The following is a 22768-nucleotide window of genomic DNA, read 5'->3' as shown; positions in this document are numbered from 1 at the left end:
ATCATTGATGTATTTTTATGCCAGTTCCTATTATATGTTACTAAAGAAATATTAATGACTACCCAGTTCTTTCATAGTACTTTACTTAGTTTGTCATGCCACTTCATTTCATAAGTTGCATTATGATATATCATCTGTGCTGTTCGAGTAATCACTGTTTAAAACTACACTGATGGCACATGGTTTATTGACTTTGGGTCCCACCGTTCTTAATCAGGTGTCCATGATTTTTGTTACAGTGACGTTTGAAGACAAACGAAAGATGAACTTTGATAAGGGTCAGGCAGAGCTGGAGAAGAGGCGTGCAATGTTGCAGGAACAGCTGAAGAGGGAAGAAGAAGCCAGACTGGAGAAGGAGAGACAAGAACACGAGAAGAGGGAACGTATCAGGTACAGCACCACCAGACATCTGGCCTTAATGTCACAATACTGTACATACTTAAGTATTTCAAATAGAATTTAGGTTTATATAAAAGCAAGTTTGAGGGCACAGATTGTCCTTGCTAGGAACTGTAGATCTTGGATTTTAGTCCCAGATTGGTCCAAGTTATGATCCTTGGACTGTCAACGATATTCCCACGCTCCACTCTGTTGTTAACTTGTTCTACTGGCACCACTTTGTGCATTCATATCAGACCTAATCTAATAATAACTATAGCTGGCAAGGGCCCTGAATAATTCCTCTTACAATGCACCAAGTTCACTTAGTGAATGCTCACGACAGAAACATTATGCTTACCCTGGTCAATTGATCAGTGTGTAATCTCAACTAACTATGAAGTACAGCTTGTTCAGCTTGACCTGATCAAGTGAATACTAATGCTTTCCGTGACAGTGTCAAAACTGGTTGGGTCTATTATTGTGAACGGGTGCATCTCTGTCAGTTGATTGTCAACATGTCCGAACAGCCGAGACAAAGTCGCCGTTTAACATTCTCTGCTCCCCTATTTAATGAGGTTAACTCGACCTGCCGTTTGTGCCATTTGACCTCCTGGGTCATGCATATGTAGAGTAGATCAGGTCAAGCTGAACAAGCTGTATACAATACTAAGCCCCATCAGACCAAACTGACAGGATCATTAATGAAAAAGATTAGTGATATGAAAAAAAATTTTCCAGACCATTATTTTAACATTCATTCTGGGTCTGATGTTGTAGACAAGAGCAGGAACGCAAACGGCAACATGAGTTGGAACGCCAGATGGAGAAGCAGAGGCAGATGGAGAGAGAGCGAGAGGAACAGAGACAGAAGATGATGGAACAGAGAGAGGTTTGTCTCTCTTAATAAGCCTAGCTTGTGTTATTACTGTATCTTTTGAAGTACAGACATTCTTGAAAATATAGCAGAATTTATTGATATTTGCTTTGCATGTGTAAATGCTCTTTTTAGCACTTAAGTTGCATGCATTGTTTGGAGAAGTTTACTTTGATAGACAGTTATTGATTCAAACATGCAAGGGATTGAATCAAATACGGTGTGTCAAGCATCATGGTGAATACTACAGTAAACTGGAATGATACTGGTAGATCTACTGTCCTTCATGCAACAGGTGCTACTAATGGTTTCACTTTGTGATTTGCGAAAGTTTGAATGGAGAGGTTTAAAGGTGGAAGTATCCAAACTTATTTTGTATTCATTTTGCTAGTCAAAAGGCTGTTGAACTGAGTAAACGAACCAATAGAGATGTGCCTGTCATTGTGCCTGGGTGAGGAGAAAAGTCTGTTGTGTTTGTGTATCAGGCTGCGCGGCGTGAGCTGGAGCGACAGCGGCAGATGGAATGGGAGCGACAACGGAAGGAGCAGTTGTTGGCGGAGAAGGCACGAGAGAATGAGCATCTTGCCACGCTGAAGGCCCAAGGCAGCAACCTCAAGTGTGAGCTGGAGTCACTGGTAGGAACTCATTAGTGATAACCACTAGATCATTATGCAGCCACACTGGTACCCATTCAGTTTGTGTACTCCCATTCTTCATAATTTGTTACTTATGTAAATAGGAATTTGGGATATTGTATTCCATTAGATTTAGTAGACAGGGGCATAAGAACTGAATGAGTCTTATTTAATATTTGTCAAAGTTACATACTGTTTAAAACATAGGTTGGTAATTAACTATTGACATAAATATACAATTGAATGTGCACAAAAATGTAATAGGTGTCATTAGGCTTTTAGGTAATTACCTCCAACTGTGATCAAAGTCAGAGTGTTGCAGTAGTTGGAACAGTCATTTGTTGTTCTCTTTCAGGATGGCAAGAAAACAGAGATTGGTCAGAAAATTACTCAAGTTCGGAGTGGTGTTACAGACTTTACTTCCAGTATAGAAAATATGAGAACATCAAGAGATCAAACACTAGCAGATATTGACAGATACCAAAAAGAAGTACAGGTATGGTATGTCAAGAACTGAACTTTTCCTGATTTAAATGGGGACAAGGCTCGATTATCTCCATTTTCAGTCAAGGTCTAAAATTGTAATTAGTGGCTTGTGTCATATCTGACACCTTATCTGTCATTAAAATTTGATGTTTAGACCAATCAAGTATGTTTATTGATGCATATTTGTTGTTGTGAGTTGTTGTTTGCATTGTCTCTATTTGTTTAAGTAACAGGAGGAATTAAAAAGGACACACAGCAGATTTCCAGTTTCTGTTTCACATTTTGATAATGTAACAGTGCTTCCTGTTTCCGTGCTACTTTCCTCCACTCACTTAATAGGCTTCAGTAACAAACAATTCGGCATGACTTGTAGTAAATCGAATCTGCTATGGTTGACATGTGTGTGAAAGAGAGTCGTTTATTGATTGTTGCAGGACCTTGGGCAAATGCTGTCGCGACTTCAGCAAGAGAGAGAACAGTTCACAATTCAAGTACAAACTATACAAAGCACACCAATGTGTAAGTATTGAAGAGGTCATATGTGACATTTAGTTCATAAAAGTCTCCTAAATGCTGTGAGACAAATGCTGATGGATTAAGACCAAACTAATTCTTTTTCACAGAGATCGTCCTTGGGGTACATATATGCATTTTCTGCGGCTGAAAATGACATGTGACAGTTGTATCAAGGTTTTAATCAAAATATTGTACAATAAATAAAAATCTTTTTTATTTATTATACCGCCCCCACCACGTGGAGTTACCACCCTGCGACGCATGCACCCAACCAGGTAAGCACCCAGGCCCGTATCATCATTCCTTCTGCTGTCACTCTAGCGTTCAGACATGTTTGATACAGTTCCAAGCTGATTAACTTCTTTACAAGAAGAATGTCTGAGACTTCAACTTCTGTATGTATGGTCTTTATTTGTTCTTGAGAAACATTTTATTGACTTTGCAGTCAGTTATTTCTCATTTATGTGACTTTGTATTACATTTTACGCTAGCTTTCCCTTGGTTTACACACGTATTGCTATTCCATGGCGGGAAGTTAAGCGTGCCAGGTGGTTGAAATATTGTGTTATTAACCAAGTATTTCATGTCGTGTTGTCGCATTCACGTGATTTTCAATGTTTTGTACGTGTATCTTTATGCTGTTGTGTTGCGCCGTTAGCTACATGCTTGTGTGTTTGCTTTCAGGCGTTTATGGCGTGTGTTGCCTGAGGGCAAAATATCCCACGCCAAGATAAGCATGATAAATGCTTATGCTGTCTGGAAAAAGCAGGGCATAACCCTGACATCTGTGAATTGTGTATGGGCTTTCCCCCCCGGGCCCAGAAGAGACGGGCGGATGACTTCCTTTTTTACAAGGAATTGCGTGAGGCGGGAGGGGACTTGACCCAGGAGGTTCCCCCGTCCAAGGCTAAAAAGGCTAAGCAAACTAAATCTAAGTCTACTTCGCATAAGTCGCACTCTCAATCTCAATCTTGCAGTGGTTTTGATATGTCCGTTATAACACAATTGTTTCAGCAGCATATGGACTCAGTGAAGTCCCATCGTTCATGAGTCGGTTGGAGGTCTCCGGCAGGAGTTCCTCGCCCACTCTGGACGGGGACCGAGACTCCAGGGTGGGATTGCCGAGCTCGGCTCGATCCCTTGGCTTGGAGGCAGCCGTCGATCCCTTGCCTTTGGCTTCGGGTCCGGGCACCTCGGCTACCCCGGAGAGTGAGGGTTCGCTCCCAGTCCCTCTCTCGGTGTTGGCTCAGGGTCTGTTGAGGATTCCTGGGGTTCTGGTCCCTGCGCCACCCCGCCCCATAGAGCGGAGGAGCCGGTTCTGTCTGTGCTTCCTCCCGTGTCTCGGGACCGGGGTTCGAGTGTCCTGTCAGTTTCCGAAGCTGAGAGTTCCTTGGGCTCTTCCCTTCCCGCGGCGTCTGTGGCTCGTCCTTCCACCTCATCACAAGGAGATCCCAATTCTGACTCGGGCTCGGGTGCCGAGTCTGTGGAGGTTTGGGAGGTCGAGGAGTCTGAGGGTGCTTTCCACTTTTCATCCCCTCTCCGGGAGGTTCGGCAATGTATTGCCCAGTGTCTTCCCCAAGCCGCAGTGCCGACATGTCGCCCGGACTTGACTGAGTTCCACCTGCCGGGTGAGGCGTTTGCTCCTCGGCAGACTTCTCAGACACAGCACCGCATCTTGCCCTCCCTGGTGCAGGACATAATGGATCCTCTCCTGTCCGGTTCTCGCTTCAGGTTTGATCTCCCTGAGCTAGTTAAGAGGTATCAGCTGGTTGATGATTCTCTCTTCCTTGTGCTGGTGGTGGACAAGTGTGTATTCACTTCGGTCGCCTTCGTGGGAGGCTCAGCTTCCTCGGGTGCAGCTCCGGCTGCCAAGCAAGGGCGGTTAGTACCACCGCTTGCCAAGTTGGGTGCCCCCTGCGGCAGGCATACCGGACGTATGAGGAAGTCTACCGGAATGCCATGCAGCAGGTGCGGGTCGTGGTCCACGAGGCGTACCTTTCCTCTGGAGGCAGTGGGGGCACTGGTGACGTTTCCACGAATGTTGTTCTACTCCGTCAACTATCTGAAGTTCAGGCCCACCTGACGCGAGACTCTTTAAGGTCTGCCGCATCCACGGTGATGTGCGCAGTCATGGGGATGCGCAAGCTATGGCTGTCTACGTCCCGTTATTCGGCAGCAACACAGCAGACTTTGCTGGCCCTTCCGTTTCGGCTGGGAGCAACGTTGTTTCCGGGGGCACAGCAGGTCATTCGGGAGGCTGCTGCAGCAGCGACCTCCTTCAAGGATTCTAAGGCCTTGTTGGAGCAACTGCGGGTTCCGCGCTCCCGTAGCGGGTTCTTCCTCTGGGGCGCAGCCTACGCCCGAGTCTGCCGGCTGGCTTAGGCCGTTGGGTAGAGGTAGGAGGAGGAGCTGTCCCACCAATGGTAAGGGCAAGGAGCAGGCCTCTTCGTCTGGCTCCCACCAGCCTTTTCGCGGTCGCGGGGGGTCTGCCCCAACCTCCCGTTAATCTTGCCAGTTCATCTGCAGGGGACTACTTGTGCACTCTTACCTCACATCCTAGTGGGAGGCCGCCTCTCTCTCTTCCTACCGTAGTGGGAGAAGGCTACACGCAAAACTTGGGTGCTGTCCACTGTCCGTGTCGGCCATTTACCTCTGTGGAAGCGAGGCCTGCCAGAGTTCACAGGCATAAGGCGCACTCCGGTACTGTCATGTCAGGTCAAGGCGGGTATACTGCGCTACAAAGTTCAGGCTTTGCTGGACAAGTATGCAATAGAGCGCATACCACCGGGCGAGGAGAAGGCGGGATTTTATTCCACGGCGTGTTCCATCCCATTCTCAACCTCAAGGGGTTGAATCGCATGTTAGAGGTTCCATCCTTCAAGATAGAGACACTTCGCTCGGTGATCTCCTCTGTTCAGCCCAGTGATTGGCTCATGTCGATCAACCTAAAGGATCCGTATCTACATGTGCCAATTCATCCCACGTTCAAGCGACGGGATGTGTTACCAATTCACGGTGCTCCCCTTCGGCATATCCACTGCCCCCAGGGTGTTCACCAAGCTCATGTTAGTGCCAGCTACCCTTGCAAGGTCGCACGGAAGGCGTTGTTACCCTTACCTAGACGACTGGTTGCTCAGGGCTGTAACTCAGCCAGCAAGCCTAGATTCTACCCACACGGTGATAGACATTCTAGTTCGACTGGTGTAGATCATCAACCTCGAGAAATCCGACCTGGTACCCACCCAGGACTTGGTTTTTCTCTGGGGCGAGGTTCACAACTCAACAGGATCTTGTCTCTTTGTCGCCCAACCGGGTCAACAGAGTACGGGAGATGGTGACTTCCTTACTCTCACAGCCCCAGGCGCCAGCGCAGACTTGGCTTCGTCTGCTGGGTCACATGGCGGCTACCGTTTCTGTCATGTGGCGGGCTCGGTCATGTGTGTGTGTGTGTCAATATCGGACGCTGGTCTGAAGCCGAAGCCAGTCTTCACATCAATGTCTTAGAACTGAGAGCTGTGCAGTTGGTTTTCAAGCGCTTCTTGGAGCATGTCTGGGGCCAGGTGGTACGTCTTCAGTTGGACAACCGAACGGCCATGACATATATCCTGAAGCAAGGCGGTACGGTGTCCCTAGCGCTCCCTCGGGAGACATGGGATTTTCTCCTCTGGTGCGACCAGTGCGACTGTCAGGTGATTCCTGTTTATCTCCCGGGGCTGGAGAATGTGCGAGCAGATCCACTCTCTCGCTGGATCCTGGCCCCGCACGTAGTGGATGCTCGATCGGCAGATATTCGGAGTTATCTCCCAGTTGTTCCAGGTGGATTTGTTTGCGTCCGGTGGAACGAATCAGATACCCGTTTTCTGCTCTCGAATACCGGACCAGAGGGCGTTGGCTTCCGACGCCTTCCTGCTGTATTGGATGTTTCCGCCACTACCTCTCATTCCCAAGGTCCTCTCCTAGCAGTCGACCCAGCCAGCCCAGGTACTTGAGCTACTGGCACTTCTTTGGTCACACAGCTGGTGTCCGGTAATTCTCGGGTTTCTGGCTCAGCCACCTGTTCTATTACCTTTGCGACCGGACATTCTCACTCAGAACGGGGCGCCACACCCCAATCCAAGGATTCAGTGGGTGGCTTGGCCTCTGTCAGATCTAGCCTCGAAGCACGCGGAATTCCTGCAGCAGTTGCAGACACAATTCTGGCTTCGAGGCGGGATTTGACAAACGTTCAATATGAGGATAGTTGGTCCCGCTATGTGCGCTGTTGTTCAGATAGGGGTATTCAGATCCCTTTTCTGCGGATTTAGTCCGAGAATTGGAGTTTCTGCAAGCTCGTTTGGAAGAAGGTTTGGCGGCTTTGACCATTCGTGGCTACTCCACCGCTATTTCCACTTTTCACACCCCTGTCAATGGTGTTCTTCTAGGCTGGCTTGGATCGAGTTCGACCTGCTGTCAGGCGTACCAGCCCACCTTGGGATTTGTCAATCTAGATTGGCTGTCCGGTCCTACTTTCTCACGTCTATTGGCTATTTCCATTCAGCTGTTAACATGGAAGGCCGTATTTCTGGTGGCGGTAACATCTGGGCGAAGGGTCGGCGACTTACATGCTATGTCGGCAGACCCGATGCTGACTGTGTTCCATCCAGATCGTGTCAGTATTCGCCTCCCGGATACTTACCGTCCCAAGATCGATCATGCTTTCCATGTGACAGCTCCTATCGAACTTCCTACTCTTACCCAGCCTTCCACATTGGGGACCTCTGCAGCAAGCACTCACCCGTTGGATGTCCGTAAGACCCTCAAGGTCTATATCAAACGAACACAAGGGATCCGTACGGGTACCCATCTGTTCTGCTGTTACGGTGGCAGGAAGGCTGGGATGCCGGCTAGCGAACAGACCCTGTTCACGCTGGCTTGTATCGGTCATTTGTGCTGCTTATCAGGTTATGGGCAAGCCTCCCCCGAGGGGTTGAAGGCTCACTCATTCAGGGCAGTGGCCACGTCAAAGGCTTTTGCATCAGCACTGCCCATTGAAGAGGTATGCTCCGCCGCTATTTGGAGCCGGCCTAGCACTTTTATCAGGCACTATCAGCTTGATACACATTCCCGTGTTGGGGCGCTTTTGGTCGTTCTGTTCTCTCCAGTGGACAGTGTCCTGCCACCCTGACCGAGTGAGTCTTGGTTATCTGGACAGATGACGCTGTTTTCAATTGTGTATAATTGATATGTCCAATGTTGACATATCTAACTACTTTATAGATTTCACGATTGTGGGCGGGGTTTTAATTTCGCACAGCATGCGAACTGTTTTGCTTAACTTGTGAGGTCGGATCTCAGTACGTTCCTCCCTGTCGGTTACCCTCCCATCATGCCTCTTGCGGAGCTTCGGGACACGTGACAGGCAAGTGTTATGGCGTAAGTTACTTTCTTCCTAACGATCGCTATTTATTTGTACTGTGCCAAATTCCCTCATCCCTGGCCTCCAGTCTCTGGGAGTCTGAGTTAATGCATATATGTACCCCAAGGACGATCTCTATGAAAAAGAATTAGATAAACCTGTAGAGGTTTCCAATTCATTGAAGAGAATCGTGCTTGGGGTAGGGCCACCCATCTCCCCGCAATTCTGTTCACTGATTTGTTCAGCAGAAGGAATGATGATACGGGCCTGGCTGCTTACCTGTTTGGCTGCGCATGCATAGAGCAGGGAGGTAACTCCATGTGGTGGGGGCCCTATAATAAATATACAAGATTTGTATTTATTGTACAATATTTTTAATATATAGTATTAGGCTCCATCCGTACGTACGAATTGGAATATCTTAAGAATCGTTGACTGTATTCTTTTCGTATTTGGTACCTAGGTTCATCACAGTAAAAGAAAGGTCCCAGTCAGGTTTGGTGACCTTGACCTTCATTTCAAGGTCACAAGGGGACTTTAACGTTTTACCCTTGTCAGCGAGAGATCTCAAGAACCGTTTACTAGATTTTCTTCATATTCAACACCAAGCTTTATTTAGGGAAGGCGCAGGGCCCAGTCGATTTTGGTTACCTTCACCTAATTTTCAAGGTCATGGCGACACTCTGAAGATTTCAGCATGTTAAGCTGCATGTTAAGCTTGTCAGCGAGATACCTCAAGAACTGTTCACTGTATTTTCTTCATATCCGATATCAAGCTTCATGGAGGGTAGGCGCAGGGCCCAGTCGATTTTGGTGACCTTCCCTTAATTTTCAAGGTCACGGTCGACACTTTAAAGATTTCAGCATGTTAACCTGCATGTAAAGATTGTCAGCGAGCTATCTCAAGAACCATTCACTGGACTTTTCATATTTGACACCAAGCTCTGGCTAGGGAAGGTGCAAGTTCCAGTCGATTTTGGTGACCTTCATATAATTTTCAAGGTCACAGCGACACTTTGAAGATTTCAGAATGTTAAACTGCATGTTAAGATTGTCAGCGAGATATCTGAAGAACAGTTCACTGGATTTTCTTCATAGACTTTCAAGACTTCCTTTGAACGTTTTTCAATAAGCAATTTCTTTATTACTATTTTTGCATATTTCATACACTAAGACATTCATGTCAAGGTCAAAGTGAGACTTGAAAATATTTGTGCGTTTGAACAACTACAGAGCAAGATATCAAGAGAGGTCATGTTTTTGTTTACATTTAACTTCATCTTAAATTACGACCTTCACTTTCATTACTTTGTAAGTTTGATTTGATAATTTGTGGCAGGGGATTATGTCACCTTAGTGACGATGCTTGTTAAAACATTGATGCAACTGTCACATGACATTTTTAGCCGCAGAAAATGCATATATGTACCCCAAGGACGATTCTCTTCAAAGAATTGGAAACCTCTTCAGGTTTAGCTAAATTTTTGCGACCAAGTATCCAGCTGACCTGGTCATGAAAGAGGCTTGAACACCCATCCACTTTTAACATGATTAAATGAAATTGAAGAAATGATTTTGGTTTATTGTCAGACTCATTAATGAGTTTCAAACATCTGTGGAGAATGTGATGAAATAGATCTGTCGTTTCATGTAAGATGCTAATGTGCCTCTGCTTGTATGGCAGCTGACACATACCGCACTAGTGATGCACAGTGTAGAGGCGAAGAAAACCAATGTGCAAAGACTTCGCAAGGAGATGGAGCGAATAGAAAGGGAGACTGAATCCAAGCTAACAGAGATAGATGCAAGCAATGCTCAATTAAAGGTAATCTTTTGTTCCATAAAGGATATGTCTCAAGTACCCAATACTTGCCTCCCTGTGGGATCCCAATAGGTTCCAAGAACCAATACTTGCAGCCCTATGATGATTCAAAGGCAGAATAGGTTCCCAGTCATGGTTCTTGATTGTCTTGTAATCAAGTCAGGTTCAAGGTACATGGTGTTTTGTCCGTGTGGTATCCCATGACAGAATAGGTGCCCAATACCCATTGTGATCTCCATGGATGACCAATGATGATGCTGACCACTGATTTGTCAGGTCCAGATCTGATTATTTACCAGTTGTGATTATACATCTGAATGTATTATGTACTGTGCTGACCTCAATGTGAAAACAACCACATAACTATAAGAATCTGAACAAAACTTACTTTTGTGAAGGATCAAAACCGATTCCGAGGTTTGTTTGAAAAAGTAAGCCCGCAACACGCTCGTTTTCCCGACGCCAAGGGCTTACTTTTTCAAACTAAACCTTAGAGTCGTTTTTGATCCAACTTATGAACCGACAGAAGATGTACTGTAGATATAGTTTTAATATTTGCCATTTACTGTTGAAATCAACTGGGATGTGACTGCATCCTATACCTTGCCTTACACCCGCAATGCACGTGCTCAGCACGCACTACTCGTTTCCTGCACATGCGCTGCCCACACTACCCGTCTTGTGAAGAACACATGGTTCAAACCGACAAACAATCTCTTTCTTGACAGCGATCCTTCGTAGCCTAGTGGATAAAACCGCCAAACTAGTAAGCGAAGGGTTGTAGGTTTGGAACCAGGCATTGGCACAATATATTGGACATTTTCAATAATGTGATATTTACAATCGTATTCAGTCATAGCAAGACAAAGTTATATCAATCTTCAAAACAAGTAAAATAATTCAAAGTCAAGGGCTGTTCCTCAGAAACTCCCCGGGCTGCGGGCAATTCTGTAGAAAATCCCCTGGATTTCTTGGAGAATGCCCGAGAAACTGCCTGTAGAGGTTCACTCGGTAAAAGGAGAACCTGGCAAGACAATAGAGAGATGCTGCTGGAGGTTTATAATATCATGTCTTAACCTGTTCTTCAGAATTCCTCTGTTGAGATAACCCGACTGCAGCAAGAGGTTCAGTCTATCCAACAACAGCAGAAACTGCGACAGTCAGAGGCCCAGAAAAAACAGCGGCAACAAGAGCAAGAAGACCAGCTCCGCCAAAAGTCAGAGAAGGAAAAACAGGATAAGCTCAAGAAAGACCTTGAGGCTCAGAGACTCAGGTTGGTTACCCTCTTGGTGGGATGGGCCCAATGTTTGACTTGAATATATTAAAAAGCATCATAAAGCTCAACTCTTTCCCTCCCTATCTCATGCCCACCTAGCCACCCCACTACTATACCCAATCACCCCACTATTCCACCCAAACACTTCACTACTCCATCCCACTACTACAGTCAACCACCCCACTACTCCATCCCACTACTACAGTCAACTACCCCACTACTCCATCCCACTACTACAGTCAACTACCCCACTACTCCATCCCACTACTACAGTCAACTACCCCACTACTCCATTCAACTACCCCGCTACTCCATCCCGCTACTCCAGTCAACTACCCCACTACTCCATCCCACTACTACTAGTCAACTACCCCACTACTCCATCCCACTACTACACTCAACTACCCCACTACTCCATCCCACTACTTCGAGTCAACTACCCCACTACTCCATCCCACTACTACAGTCAACTACCCCACTACTCCATCCTACTACTACAGTCAACTACCCCACTACTCCATCCCACTACTCAACACCCCACTACTCCATCCCACTACTACAGTCAACTACCCCACTACTCCATCCCACTACTACAGTCAACTACCCCACTACACATCCCACTACTCCATCCCACTACTCCAGTCTCCAGCTACCCCACTACTACAGTCAACCACCCCACTACTCCATCCCACTACTTCAGTCAACTACCCCACTACTCCATCCAACTACTCCAGTCAACCACCCCACTACTCCATCCAACTACTCCATCCAACTACTCCAGTCAACCACCCCACTACTTCATCCCACTACTCCAGTCAACTACCTCACTACTCCATCCCACTACTCCAGTCAACTACCCCACTACTATAGTCAACCATCCCACTACTTCAGTCAACCACCCCACTACTCCATCCCACTACTCCAGTCAACTACCCCACTACTCCATCCCACTACTACATCCCACTACTCCATCCAACTACTCCAGTCAACCACCCCACTACTCCATCCAACTACTCCAGTCAACCACCCCACCACTTCATCCCTCTACTCCATCCAGCTACTCCAGTCAACCACCCCACTACTTCATCCCACTACTCCAGTCAACTACCCCACTACTCCAGTCAACCACCCCACTACTTCATCCCCACCCCACTACTCCATCCCACTACTCCACTACCCCAACTCCACCCCACTACTCCATCCAACCACCCCAGTCATACTCCACTATTCCACTCCAACCACCCCACTATTCCCACCCAACTACACCACAACCACCCCACTACTTCATCCCACCCAACCAACCCCCACTACTCCATTCAACCACCCCACTATTCTAGTCAACCACCCCACTCCCTCACTGTATGAGTTTTGGATATGCAATTACATGTATTACAACATTATAAATCCATCCTTTGCCTTGAAATTGATGCTGTAAATGCAAAAGGTGTATTGCTGGTTTTGTTGTGTTGAGAGATTGAAACAATAGTGAAGTTACTTCATTTGCCTTTTATATTTTGCAGGGAACAGGAATCAAATAAAACTGGTAAGTGTTGCAATGTGGGTGGTTTATTTTTCGTTTCAAATTAGTAAAACATGACAGGTATCAGACAGTGTAAATCTGAATCTATTTTTAAAAATAATGTTTTTTCTCTAGCATTGACGTTTTATATATGTTATATTCATGAAATTGTTGGAGTTATTTTTACGTGATGTGAGGAAGCTATTTCACTGTTTTGTACCATGTGTTACAGCTGAAGGTTCATGGGCTGACTTTGGAAGTACTGGTGCTAACACAGCATCCGAGTCAGCATGGGGTAATGCTTTCCCAGCAACTGATTCCAAGCCATCATCACAAAGTGCTTGGGGCTCAGATCCATTTTCTAGTCAAAAGTCAGGTAAGTTGAAGGTGCACCATGCTTGCAGAAGTCTTGTTATCTCTCCAGACAGGATTGTTAAGGTTTTCTGTGCATAATCCCTGTCTTCATTTTGAATCATGTCACATGTTAATTTCAAAATTATAACTAAGGTTTAACCCAGAAATCTATACATGGAAGCATTCGATTTGAAACCAACAAACAACAAAGAAATGTTATGCAAATCTGTGGCAGAACACAACAGAGTGGAAGTACGAAATACAGTGGCTGTACAATGTTACACTAGCACAATATCATTTAGAAGCAGTGGTAATAGCAGAAAAGTCAATGATATTAATATTCACCTCACAGCAAAGTATTTATGTAATACCAGAAACGGCCATAGGCTGGATTAACAGGGTGACAGTATGACCTTCACACATGATCTGGTCTTGATGAGGTAATTGAGGTATGCACTTGCTCCCTTATATGGTCCTAAAAACCTTCTATAAATGTCCATGCTGTGCTAGATTAGTCTATGCTTTTTAGAAGATTCCCAATGACACTTCACCTCAGAACATGTGAATATAGAAACTTCCACACCACTGCTCACATCAGACACTGATACATTCATTCTGAAAATGTCATGTGACAGTTGTATCAATGTTTTAATAAAATATTGTACAACAAATAAAAAAGCCTTTTTATTTATTATACGGCCCCCACCACGTGGAGTTACCTCCCTGCTATGCATGCGCAGGCAACCAGGTAAGCACCTAAGCCTGTATCATCATTCCTTCTGCTGTCACTCTAGCGTTTGTTGCCTGTGGGCTACGGTTACCGCTTGCCGATAAGCATGACAAGTGCTTATGTTGCCTTGAAAAGGCTGGGCACACCCCTGAAGTGTGTGAACTTTGTCACGGTTTCTCCCCCCGTGCCCAGAAGAGACAGTTTCCGGGAGGTTGTCTTGTCACCTTCAGTGGTGGACCGATCTCTCCAAGGGGGTCCTGACGCCAGCTCTTACAGTTCAAACAGATGCATCCCTCACAGGCTGGGGGGTTGTTCTGGGCAGTCTGTCGGACTCTGGTCCGTAGCCGAAGCCAGCCTTCACATCAATGTCTTAGAACTGAGAGCTGTGCGGTTGGTTTTAGAGAGCTTCCGGGAGCATGTTCAGGGCCAGGTGGTTCGTCTTCAGTTGGACAAATGTACGGCCATGACGTACATCCTGAAGTAAGGCGGCACGGTGTCCCTGGCTCTCCTTTGGGAGACGTGGGAGTTTCTCCTCTGGTGCGGTGCTTCCTGTCTATCTTCCAGGGCTAGAGAATGTGCGAGCAGACACGCTTCCTCGCTAGATCTTGGCCCCCGCACAAGTTGATGCTCGATCGGCCGATATTTTGAGTTATCTCCTAGTTGTATGGGTCAATCCAGGTGGATTTGTTTGCGTCCGGTGGGACGAATTAGATACCCGTGTTCTGCGGAATACCGGACCAGAGGGCACTGGCATCCAACGCCTTCCTGCTGGATGATTGGATGGCCAAGGTGCTGTGGGCGTTCCCGCCACTACCACTCATTCCCCGGGTCCTCTCTCAGCTGTCCATCCAGCCAGCTCGGCTACTTGTGCTTCTGGCACTGCTTTGGCCGTCACAGAGCTGGTTTCTGGTAATTCTCAGGTTTCTGGCTCAGCTTCCTGTTCTATTACCCTTACGACCGGACATTCTCACTCAGAACGGCGCGCCACACCCCAATCCAAGGATTCAGTGGGTAGCTTGGCCTCAGTCAGGTCTAGCCAAGAGGAATGCTGAATTCCTGCAGCAGTTGCAGACACAATTCTGGCTTCGAGGCTGGATTCGACAAACGTTCAGTATGAGGATAGGTGGTCCCGCTATGCGCACTGGTGTTCAGATAGGGGTCTGAGTTTTGGAGTTTCTGCAGTCTCGTTTGAAAGAAGGTTTGGCGGCTTCGACCATTCGTTGCGCTACTCCACCCCTATTTCCACCTTTCACACCCCTGTCGAAGATGCACTTCTGGGGCAGCACCCTCTTATGCAGCGCTTCATAGCTGGTGTGCAACGGGTTCGACCTGCTCTCAGGCGTACCGGCCCACCTTGGGATTTGTCAATCGTGCTAGATTGGCTGTCCGGTCCTACTTTCTCACGTCTATGGGCTGTTTCCATTCAGCTGTTAACATGGAAGGCCGTTTTTCTGGTGGCGGTGACATCTGGGAGAAGGGTCAGTGATTTACATGCCATATCTGCAGACCCGCACTGACTGTGTTCCATCCAGATCGGGTCAGTATTCGCCTCCCGGATAGTTACCGTCCGAACATCGATCACGCTTTCCATGTGACAGCTCCTATCGAACTTCCTACCCTAACCCAGCCTTCCACATCGGGACCTCTGCAATGAGCACTCACCCGTTGGACGTCCGTAAGACCCTCAAGGTCTATATCAAATGAACACATGGTACTCATCTGTCCTGCTGTTATGGTGGCGGGAAGACTGGGGCTCCTGCCAGCAAACAGACACTTTCTCGCTGGCTTGTGTCGGTCATTTGTGCTGCTTATCAGGCTAAGGGCAAGCCTCCCCCTGAGGGGTTGAAGGCTCACTCGGTCAGGGCAGTCGCCACTTCAAAAGCTTTTGCAGCGGCACTGCCCATCGAAGAGATTTGCTCTGCTGCTATTTGGAGCCGGCCTAGCACTTTTATCAGGCACTATCAGCTTGATACACTTTCCCGTGATCGAGCATGCTTTGGCCGTTCTGTTCTCTCCGGTGGACAGTGTCCTGCCACCCTGACCGAGTGAGTCTTGGTTATTTGGTTTTTGGACGCTGTGTTCAATTGTTGTTTAATTGATATATCCGCTGTTGATTCTTGCCAACTTTCAATTGCTCGGTTGAGATATTCGGTTGTGAGTTGTGGTTTTCCCCTTACAGTGCTCTCTGTACAGTTTTCACCCAGTTTACACACTATATGATGTGTTGTCATGCTTAACATGTTGAGATTGATCCTCAGTACATTTTCTCCCTGTCGGGTCACCTCCCATAATGCCTCTCACGGAAGCTTCGGGAACATGTGACAGGTGAGTGTTATGGCATGAGTAACTTTTTTGTAATTACGAGATCGCTATTTATTTGTACTGTGACAGAATTCCCTCCTCCCTGGTCTCCCATCTTTGGGAGTCTGTGTTAATGCATATATGTACCCCAAGGACGATCTCTATGAAAAAGAATTAGATAAACCTGTAGAGGTTTCCAATTCTTTGAAGAGATCGTCTTTGGGGTAGGGCGCCCACCTCCCTGCAATTCTGTTCACTGATTTGTTCAGCAGAAGGAATGATGATACTGGCTTAGGTTCTTACCTGTTTGGCTGCGCATGCGTAGAGCAGGGAGCTAACTCCACGTGGTGGGGGCCGTATAATAAATAAAAAGGTTTTTTATTTATTGTACAATATTTTATTATAACATTGATACAACTGTCACATGACATTTTCAGCCACAGAAAATGCATATATGTACCCCAAGGGCGATTCTCTTCAAAGAAATGGAAACTGCTACAGGTTTATCTAAATTTATTTTCCATCTTGTTCATATGTTATGTCATTAAATTTGATTTTGAAGCTGATGAGATGTCTTTAATTTCAGGCGGAAAGAAAAGATACAGAAGTTTATTTGCGTTTGAGGCAAGGAGTGTTGATGAACTATCACTTAACATCGGAGATTTTGTGATAGTAAGTATTTTTCTGCATCAGCAACACAGATATGTGCTTAATGATTCTGACTTTAAACTATAAATACCTTCTTATGTGGCTGAGTGAGTTCCTAGTAACGCAGGCGTTGAGTAGCCCAGTGGTTAAAGTGTTTGCTCGTCACGAAGACCCGGGTTTGATTCCCCACATGGGTACAATGTGTGAAACCCATTTCTGGTGTCCCCCGCCGTGATATTGCTGGAATATTGCTAAAAGCAGCGTAAAACCATACTCACTAACTCACTCATTCCAAGTAACGCAGTGTGGTTGAGTGCGTTCCCAGTAGAGAGAGTGATTCAGTTCACCCCACTGCCCCATGTGTGAGACAAACATTTCACCCCAGTACCCCATGTATGAGGCTGACAATTCACCCACAATACCCCATTTGGGATGCAGACAGTTCACCCCAGTACCCCATATATGAGGCAGTCAGTTCACCCCCAGTACCTCATGTATGAGGCAGAAAGTTCACCCCCAGTACCCCATGTATGAGGCAGAAAGTTCACCCCCAGTACCCCATGTGTGAGGCAGACAGTTCACCCCAGTACCCCATGTATGAGGCAGACAGTTCACCCCCAGTACCCCATGTATGAGGCAGACAGTTCACCCCCAGTACCCCATGTGTGAGGCAGACAGTCCACCCCTTGTACTCCATGTATGAGACAGACAGTTCACGCCCTGTACCCCATGTGTGGCAGACAGTTGACCCCCAGTACCCTATGTATGAGGCAGTCAGTTCACCCCCAGTACCCCATGTGTGATGCAGACAGTTCGCCCCCAGTACCCCATGTATGAAACAGACAGTTCGCCCCCAGTACCCCATGTATGAGACAGACAGTTCACCCCCCAGTACCCCCAGTACCCCATGTATGAGACAGACAGTTCACCCCAGTACCCCCCATGTATGAGGCAGACAGTTCACCCCAGTACCCCATGTATGAGGCAGTCAGTTCACCCCCCAGTACCCCATGTATGAAACAGACAGTTCACTCCAGACAGACAGTTCACCCCCAGTACCCCATGTATGAGGCAGACAGTTCACCCCCAGTACCCCATGTATGAGACAGACAGTTCACCCCAGTACCCCATGTATGAGACAGACAGTTCACCCCCAGTACCCCATGTATGAGACAGACAGTTCACCCCAGTACCCCATGTATGAGACAGACAGTTCACCCCCAGTACCCCATGTATGAGGCAGACAGTTCACCCCCAGTACCCCATGTATGAGGCAGACAGTTCACCCCCAGTACCCCATGTATGAGGCAGACAGTTCACCCCCTGTACCCCATGTATGAGACAGACAGTTCAGTTCACCCCAGTACCCCCCATGTATGAGAACAGACAGTTCACCCCCAGTACCCCATGTATGAGACAGACAGTTCACCCCCCCTCCCCATGTACCCCATGTACCCCCATGTATGAGACAGACAGTTCACCCCAGTACCCCATGTATGAGACAGACAGTTCACCCCAGTACCCCATGTATGAGACAGACAGTTCACCCCAGTACCCCATGTATGAGACACAGACAGTTCACCCCAGTACCCCATGTATGAGACAGACAGTTCACCCCCAGTACCCCATGTATGAGACAGACAGTTCACCCCAGTACCCCATGTATGAGGACAGACAGTTCAGTTCCCCAGTACCCCATGTATGAAACAGACAGTTCACCCCAGTACCCCATGTATGAGACAGACAGTTCACCCCCAGTACCCCATGTATGAGGCAGACAGTTCACCCCCAGTACCCCATGTATGAGACAGACAGTTCACCCCCAGTACCCCATGTATGAAACAGACAGTTCACCCCCAAGTACCCCATGTATGAGACAGACAGTTCACCCCCAGTACCCCATGTATGAGACAGACAGTTCACCCCAGTACCCCATGTATGAGACAGACAGTTCACCCCAGTACCCCATGTATGAGACAGACAGTTCACCCCAGTACCCCATGTATGAGACAGACAGTTCACCCCCAGTACCCCATGTATGAGACAGACAGTTCACCCCAGTACCCCATGTATGAGACAGACAGTTCACCCCAGTACCCCATGTATGAGACAGACAGTTCACCCCAGTACCCCATGTATGAGACAGACAGTTCACCCCAGTACCCCATGTATGAGACAGACAGTTCACCCAGTACCCCATGTATGAGAACAGACAGTTCACCCCAGTACCCCCATGTATGAGACAGACAGTTCACCCCCTTAGTACCCCATGTATGAGACAGACAGTTCACCCCAGTACCCCATGTATGAGACAGTTCACCCCAGTACCCCATGTATGAGACAGACAGTTCACCCCAGTACCCCATGTATGGACAGTTCACCCCCCCAGTACCCCATGTATGAGACAGACAGTTCACCCCAGTACCCCATGTATGAGGCAGACAGTTCAGTTCAGTACCCCATGTATGAGACAGACAGTTCCCCCCATGTACCCCATGTATGAGACAGACAGTTCACCCCCAGTACCCCATGTATGAGACAGACAGTTCACCCCAGTACCCCATGTATGAGACAGACAGTTCACCCCAGTACCCCATGTATGAAACAGACAGTTCACCCCAGTACCCCATGTATGAGACAGACAGTTCACCCCAGTACCCCATGTATGAGACAGACAGTTCACCCCAGTACCCCATGTATGAGGCAGACAGTTCACCCCCAGTACCCCATGTATGAGACAGACAGACAGTTCAGACAGTTTCCCTCAGTACCCCATGTATGAGACAGACAGTTCAGACCCCATGTTCAGTTCCCCCCAAGTACCCCATGTATGAGACAGACAGTTCACCCCCAGTACCCCATGTATGAGACAGACAGTTCACCCCAGTACCCCATGTATGAGACAGACAGTTCACCCCAGTACCCCATGTATGAGACAGACAGTTCACCCCAGTACCCCATGTATGAGACAGACAGTTCACCCCAGTACCCCATGTATGAGACAGACAGTTCACCCAGTACCCCATGTATGAGACAGACAGACAGTTCACCCCAGTACCCCATGTATGAGACAGACAGTTCACCCCAGTACCCCATGTATGAGACAGACAGTTCACCCCCAGTACCCCATGTATGAGACAGACAGTTCACCCCAGTACCCCATGTATGAGACAGACAGTTCACCCCAGTACCCCATGTATGAGACAGACAGTTCACCCCAGTACCCCATGTATGAGACAGACAGTTCACCCCCAGTACCCCATGTATGAGACAGACAGTTCACCCCAGTACCCCATGTATGAGACAGACAGTTCACCCCAGTACCCCATGTATGAGGCAGTCAGTTCACCCCAGTACCCCATGTATGAGACAGACAGTTCACCCCACAGTATGAGGCAGGACAGTTCACACCCCATGTATGAGGCAGTATGAAACAGACAGTTCACACCCCAGTACCCCCATGTATGAGACAGACAGTTCACCCCAGTACCCCATGTATGAGACAGACAGTTCACCCCCAGTACCCCATGTATGAGTAGACAGTTCACCCTAGTACCCCATGTATGACCCCATGCAGAGACAGTTCACCCCAGTACCCCATGTATGAGACAGACAGTTCACCCCAGTACCCCATATGAGGCAGACAGTTCACCCCAGTACCCCATGTATGAGACAGACAGTTCACCCCAGTACCCCATGTATGAGACAGACAGTTCACCCCAGTACCCCATGTATGAGACAGACAGTTCACCCCAGTACCCCATGTATGAGGCAGACAGTTCACCCCAGTACCCCATGTATGAGGCAGACAGTTCACCCCCAGTACCCCATGTATGAGACAGACAGTTCACCCCAGTACCCCATGTATGAGGCAGACAGTTCACCCCAGTACCCCATGTATGAGACAGACAGTTCACCCCCAGTACCCCATGTATGAGACAGACAGTTCACCCCAGTACCCCATGTATGAGACAGACAGTTCACCCCCAGTACCCCATGTATGAGACAGACAGTTCACCCCCCAGTACCCCATGTATGGGAACAGACAGTGAGTACAGACAGTTGTATGAGACAGACAGTTCACCCCAGTACCCCATGTATGAGACAGACAGTTCACTCCCAGTACCCCATGTGTGAAACAGACAGTTCACCCCAGTACCCCATGTATGAGACAGTCAGTTCACCCCAGTACCCCATGTATGAGGCAGTCAGTTCACCCCCAGTACCCCATGTATGAGACAGACAGTTCACCCCCAGTACCCCATGTATGAGGCAGACAGTTCACCCCCAGTACCCCATGTATGAGGCAGACAGTTCACCCCAGTACCCCATGTATGAGACAGTCAGTTCACTCCCCAGTACCCCATCCTCCCATCAGTATGGGACAGGTACACCCCATGTGAAACAGACAGTTCACCCCAGTACCCCATGTATGAGACGGTCAGTTCGCCCCCAGTACCCCATGTGTAATGCAGACAGTTCACCCCCTGTACCCCATGTGTGAAACAGACAGTTCACCCCAATACCCCATGTATGAGACAGTTCACCAGTTCACCCCAGTTCACCCAGTACCCCATGTTATGAGGACAGACAGTTCACCCCCATTTGTACCCCATGTATGAGACAGTCAGTTCACTCCCAGTACCCCATGTGTGAAACAGACAGTTCACCCCAGTACCCCATGTATGAGACGGTCAGTTCGCCCCCAGTACCCCATTTATGAGACAGACAGTTCACCCCCAGTACCCCATGTATGAGACAGACAGTTCACCCCAGTACCCCATGTATGAGGCAGACTGTTCACGCCAGTACCCCATGTATGAGGCAGTTAGTTTACTCCCAGTACCTCATGTGTGAAACAGACAGTTCACCCCCAGTACCCCATGTATGAGACAGACAGTTCACCCCCAGTACCCCATTTTTGAGACAGACAGTTCACCCCAGTACCCCATGTATGAGGCAGACTGTTCACCCGCTGTACCCCATGTATGAGAGAGACAGTTCACCCCCAGTACCCCATTTATGAGACAGACAGTTCACCCCAGTACCCCATGTATGAGGCAGTCAGTTCACCCCCTGTACCCCATGTATGAGAAAGACAGTTCACCCTCTGTACCCCCTGTGTGGCAGACAGTTCACCCCCAGTACCCTATGTGTGAGACAGACAGTTCGGCACACATACCCCATGTATGAGACAGACAGTCATCCCCTGTACCCCATGTATGAGACACACAATTCACCACCTGTACCCTCTGTATGAGACAGACAGTTCGGCACACATACCCCATGTGTGAGACAGTTCACCCACAGTACCCAAAGAATGGTAGAGTATGTCTTCTGTATACCATGTGAAGTATAATCAGTCAGTTCACCACCCTGACATTGTGTTTCAGATCCCCGACGACCAGGGTGCCACAGTAGAGGGCATGGAGGAGTGGTACAAGGGGGAGAAGGATGGACATTCAGGCTGGTTCCCCAAAGCCTATGTGGAACTATGTGATGACCAATCTAGTCTGGGCGGTGCAATAGATAAAAATAATTTCAGGTAAGTTCTATTGTTCTTACAAGACATATTATTGGAATACCATACTGCTCTACTTGTACAGGAAATGAATAGTACCTGTTCTGTCAGTTTCCTAGACATTGCTATTGCAGGCTGACAGGACAGACAGATCTGTTCAGGAAATTGCACCTGCATTTCTTTCATTTTTCTATTAAGCACATAGTATAACTTGCCCATGCAAATAGTACAAAACCTTTATGAGTGACTGAGTTGGGATTTTTGCCGCTTTTAGCAATATTCCAGAAGTATCACGGCAGGGGACACCAGA

The 22768-nt window shown here is 47.7% G+C and overlaps 1 protein-coding gene across 1 annotated transcript in view; it reads left to right on the top strand.

The window, feature by feature from the left end:
- The window catches only part of LOC124281756 (intersectin-1-like), an 80957-nt gene that overhangs the window by 18621 nt on the left and 39568 nt on the right, over positions 1–22768 (top strand). The window contains 14 exon segments of the mRNA XM_046717729.1: positions 240–390; positions 1159–1270; positions 1741–1890; positions 2246–2386; positions 2811–2895; positions 3907–4004; positions 4154–4860; positions 6248–6455; positions 9972–10112; positions 11198–11382; positions 12906–12928; positions 13137–13280; positions 16876–16961; positions 22331–22482. Of these exon segments, the coding sequence (XP_046573685.1) occupies positions 240–390; positions 1159–1270; positions 1741–1890; positions 2246–2386; positions 2811–2895; positions 3907–4004; positions 4154–4860; positions 6248–6455; positions 9972–10112; positions 11198–11382; positions 12906–12928; positions 13137–13280; positions 16876–16961; positions 22331–22482 (2383 nt within the window).

This window comes from Haliotis rubra, unplaced genomic scaffold, assembly GCF_003918875.1.
Source record: "Haliotis rubra isolate DU_JTF1 unplaced genomic scaffold, ASM391887v1 Scf289, whole genome shotgun sequence".
NCBI lineage: Eukaryota > Metazoa > Mollusca > Gastropoda > Lepetellida > Haliotidae > Haliotis > Haliotis rubra.
Note: the sequence above shows the minus strand (reverse complement) of the source record. Positions and strands in the feature narration are given on the sequence as shown.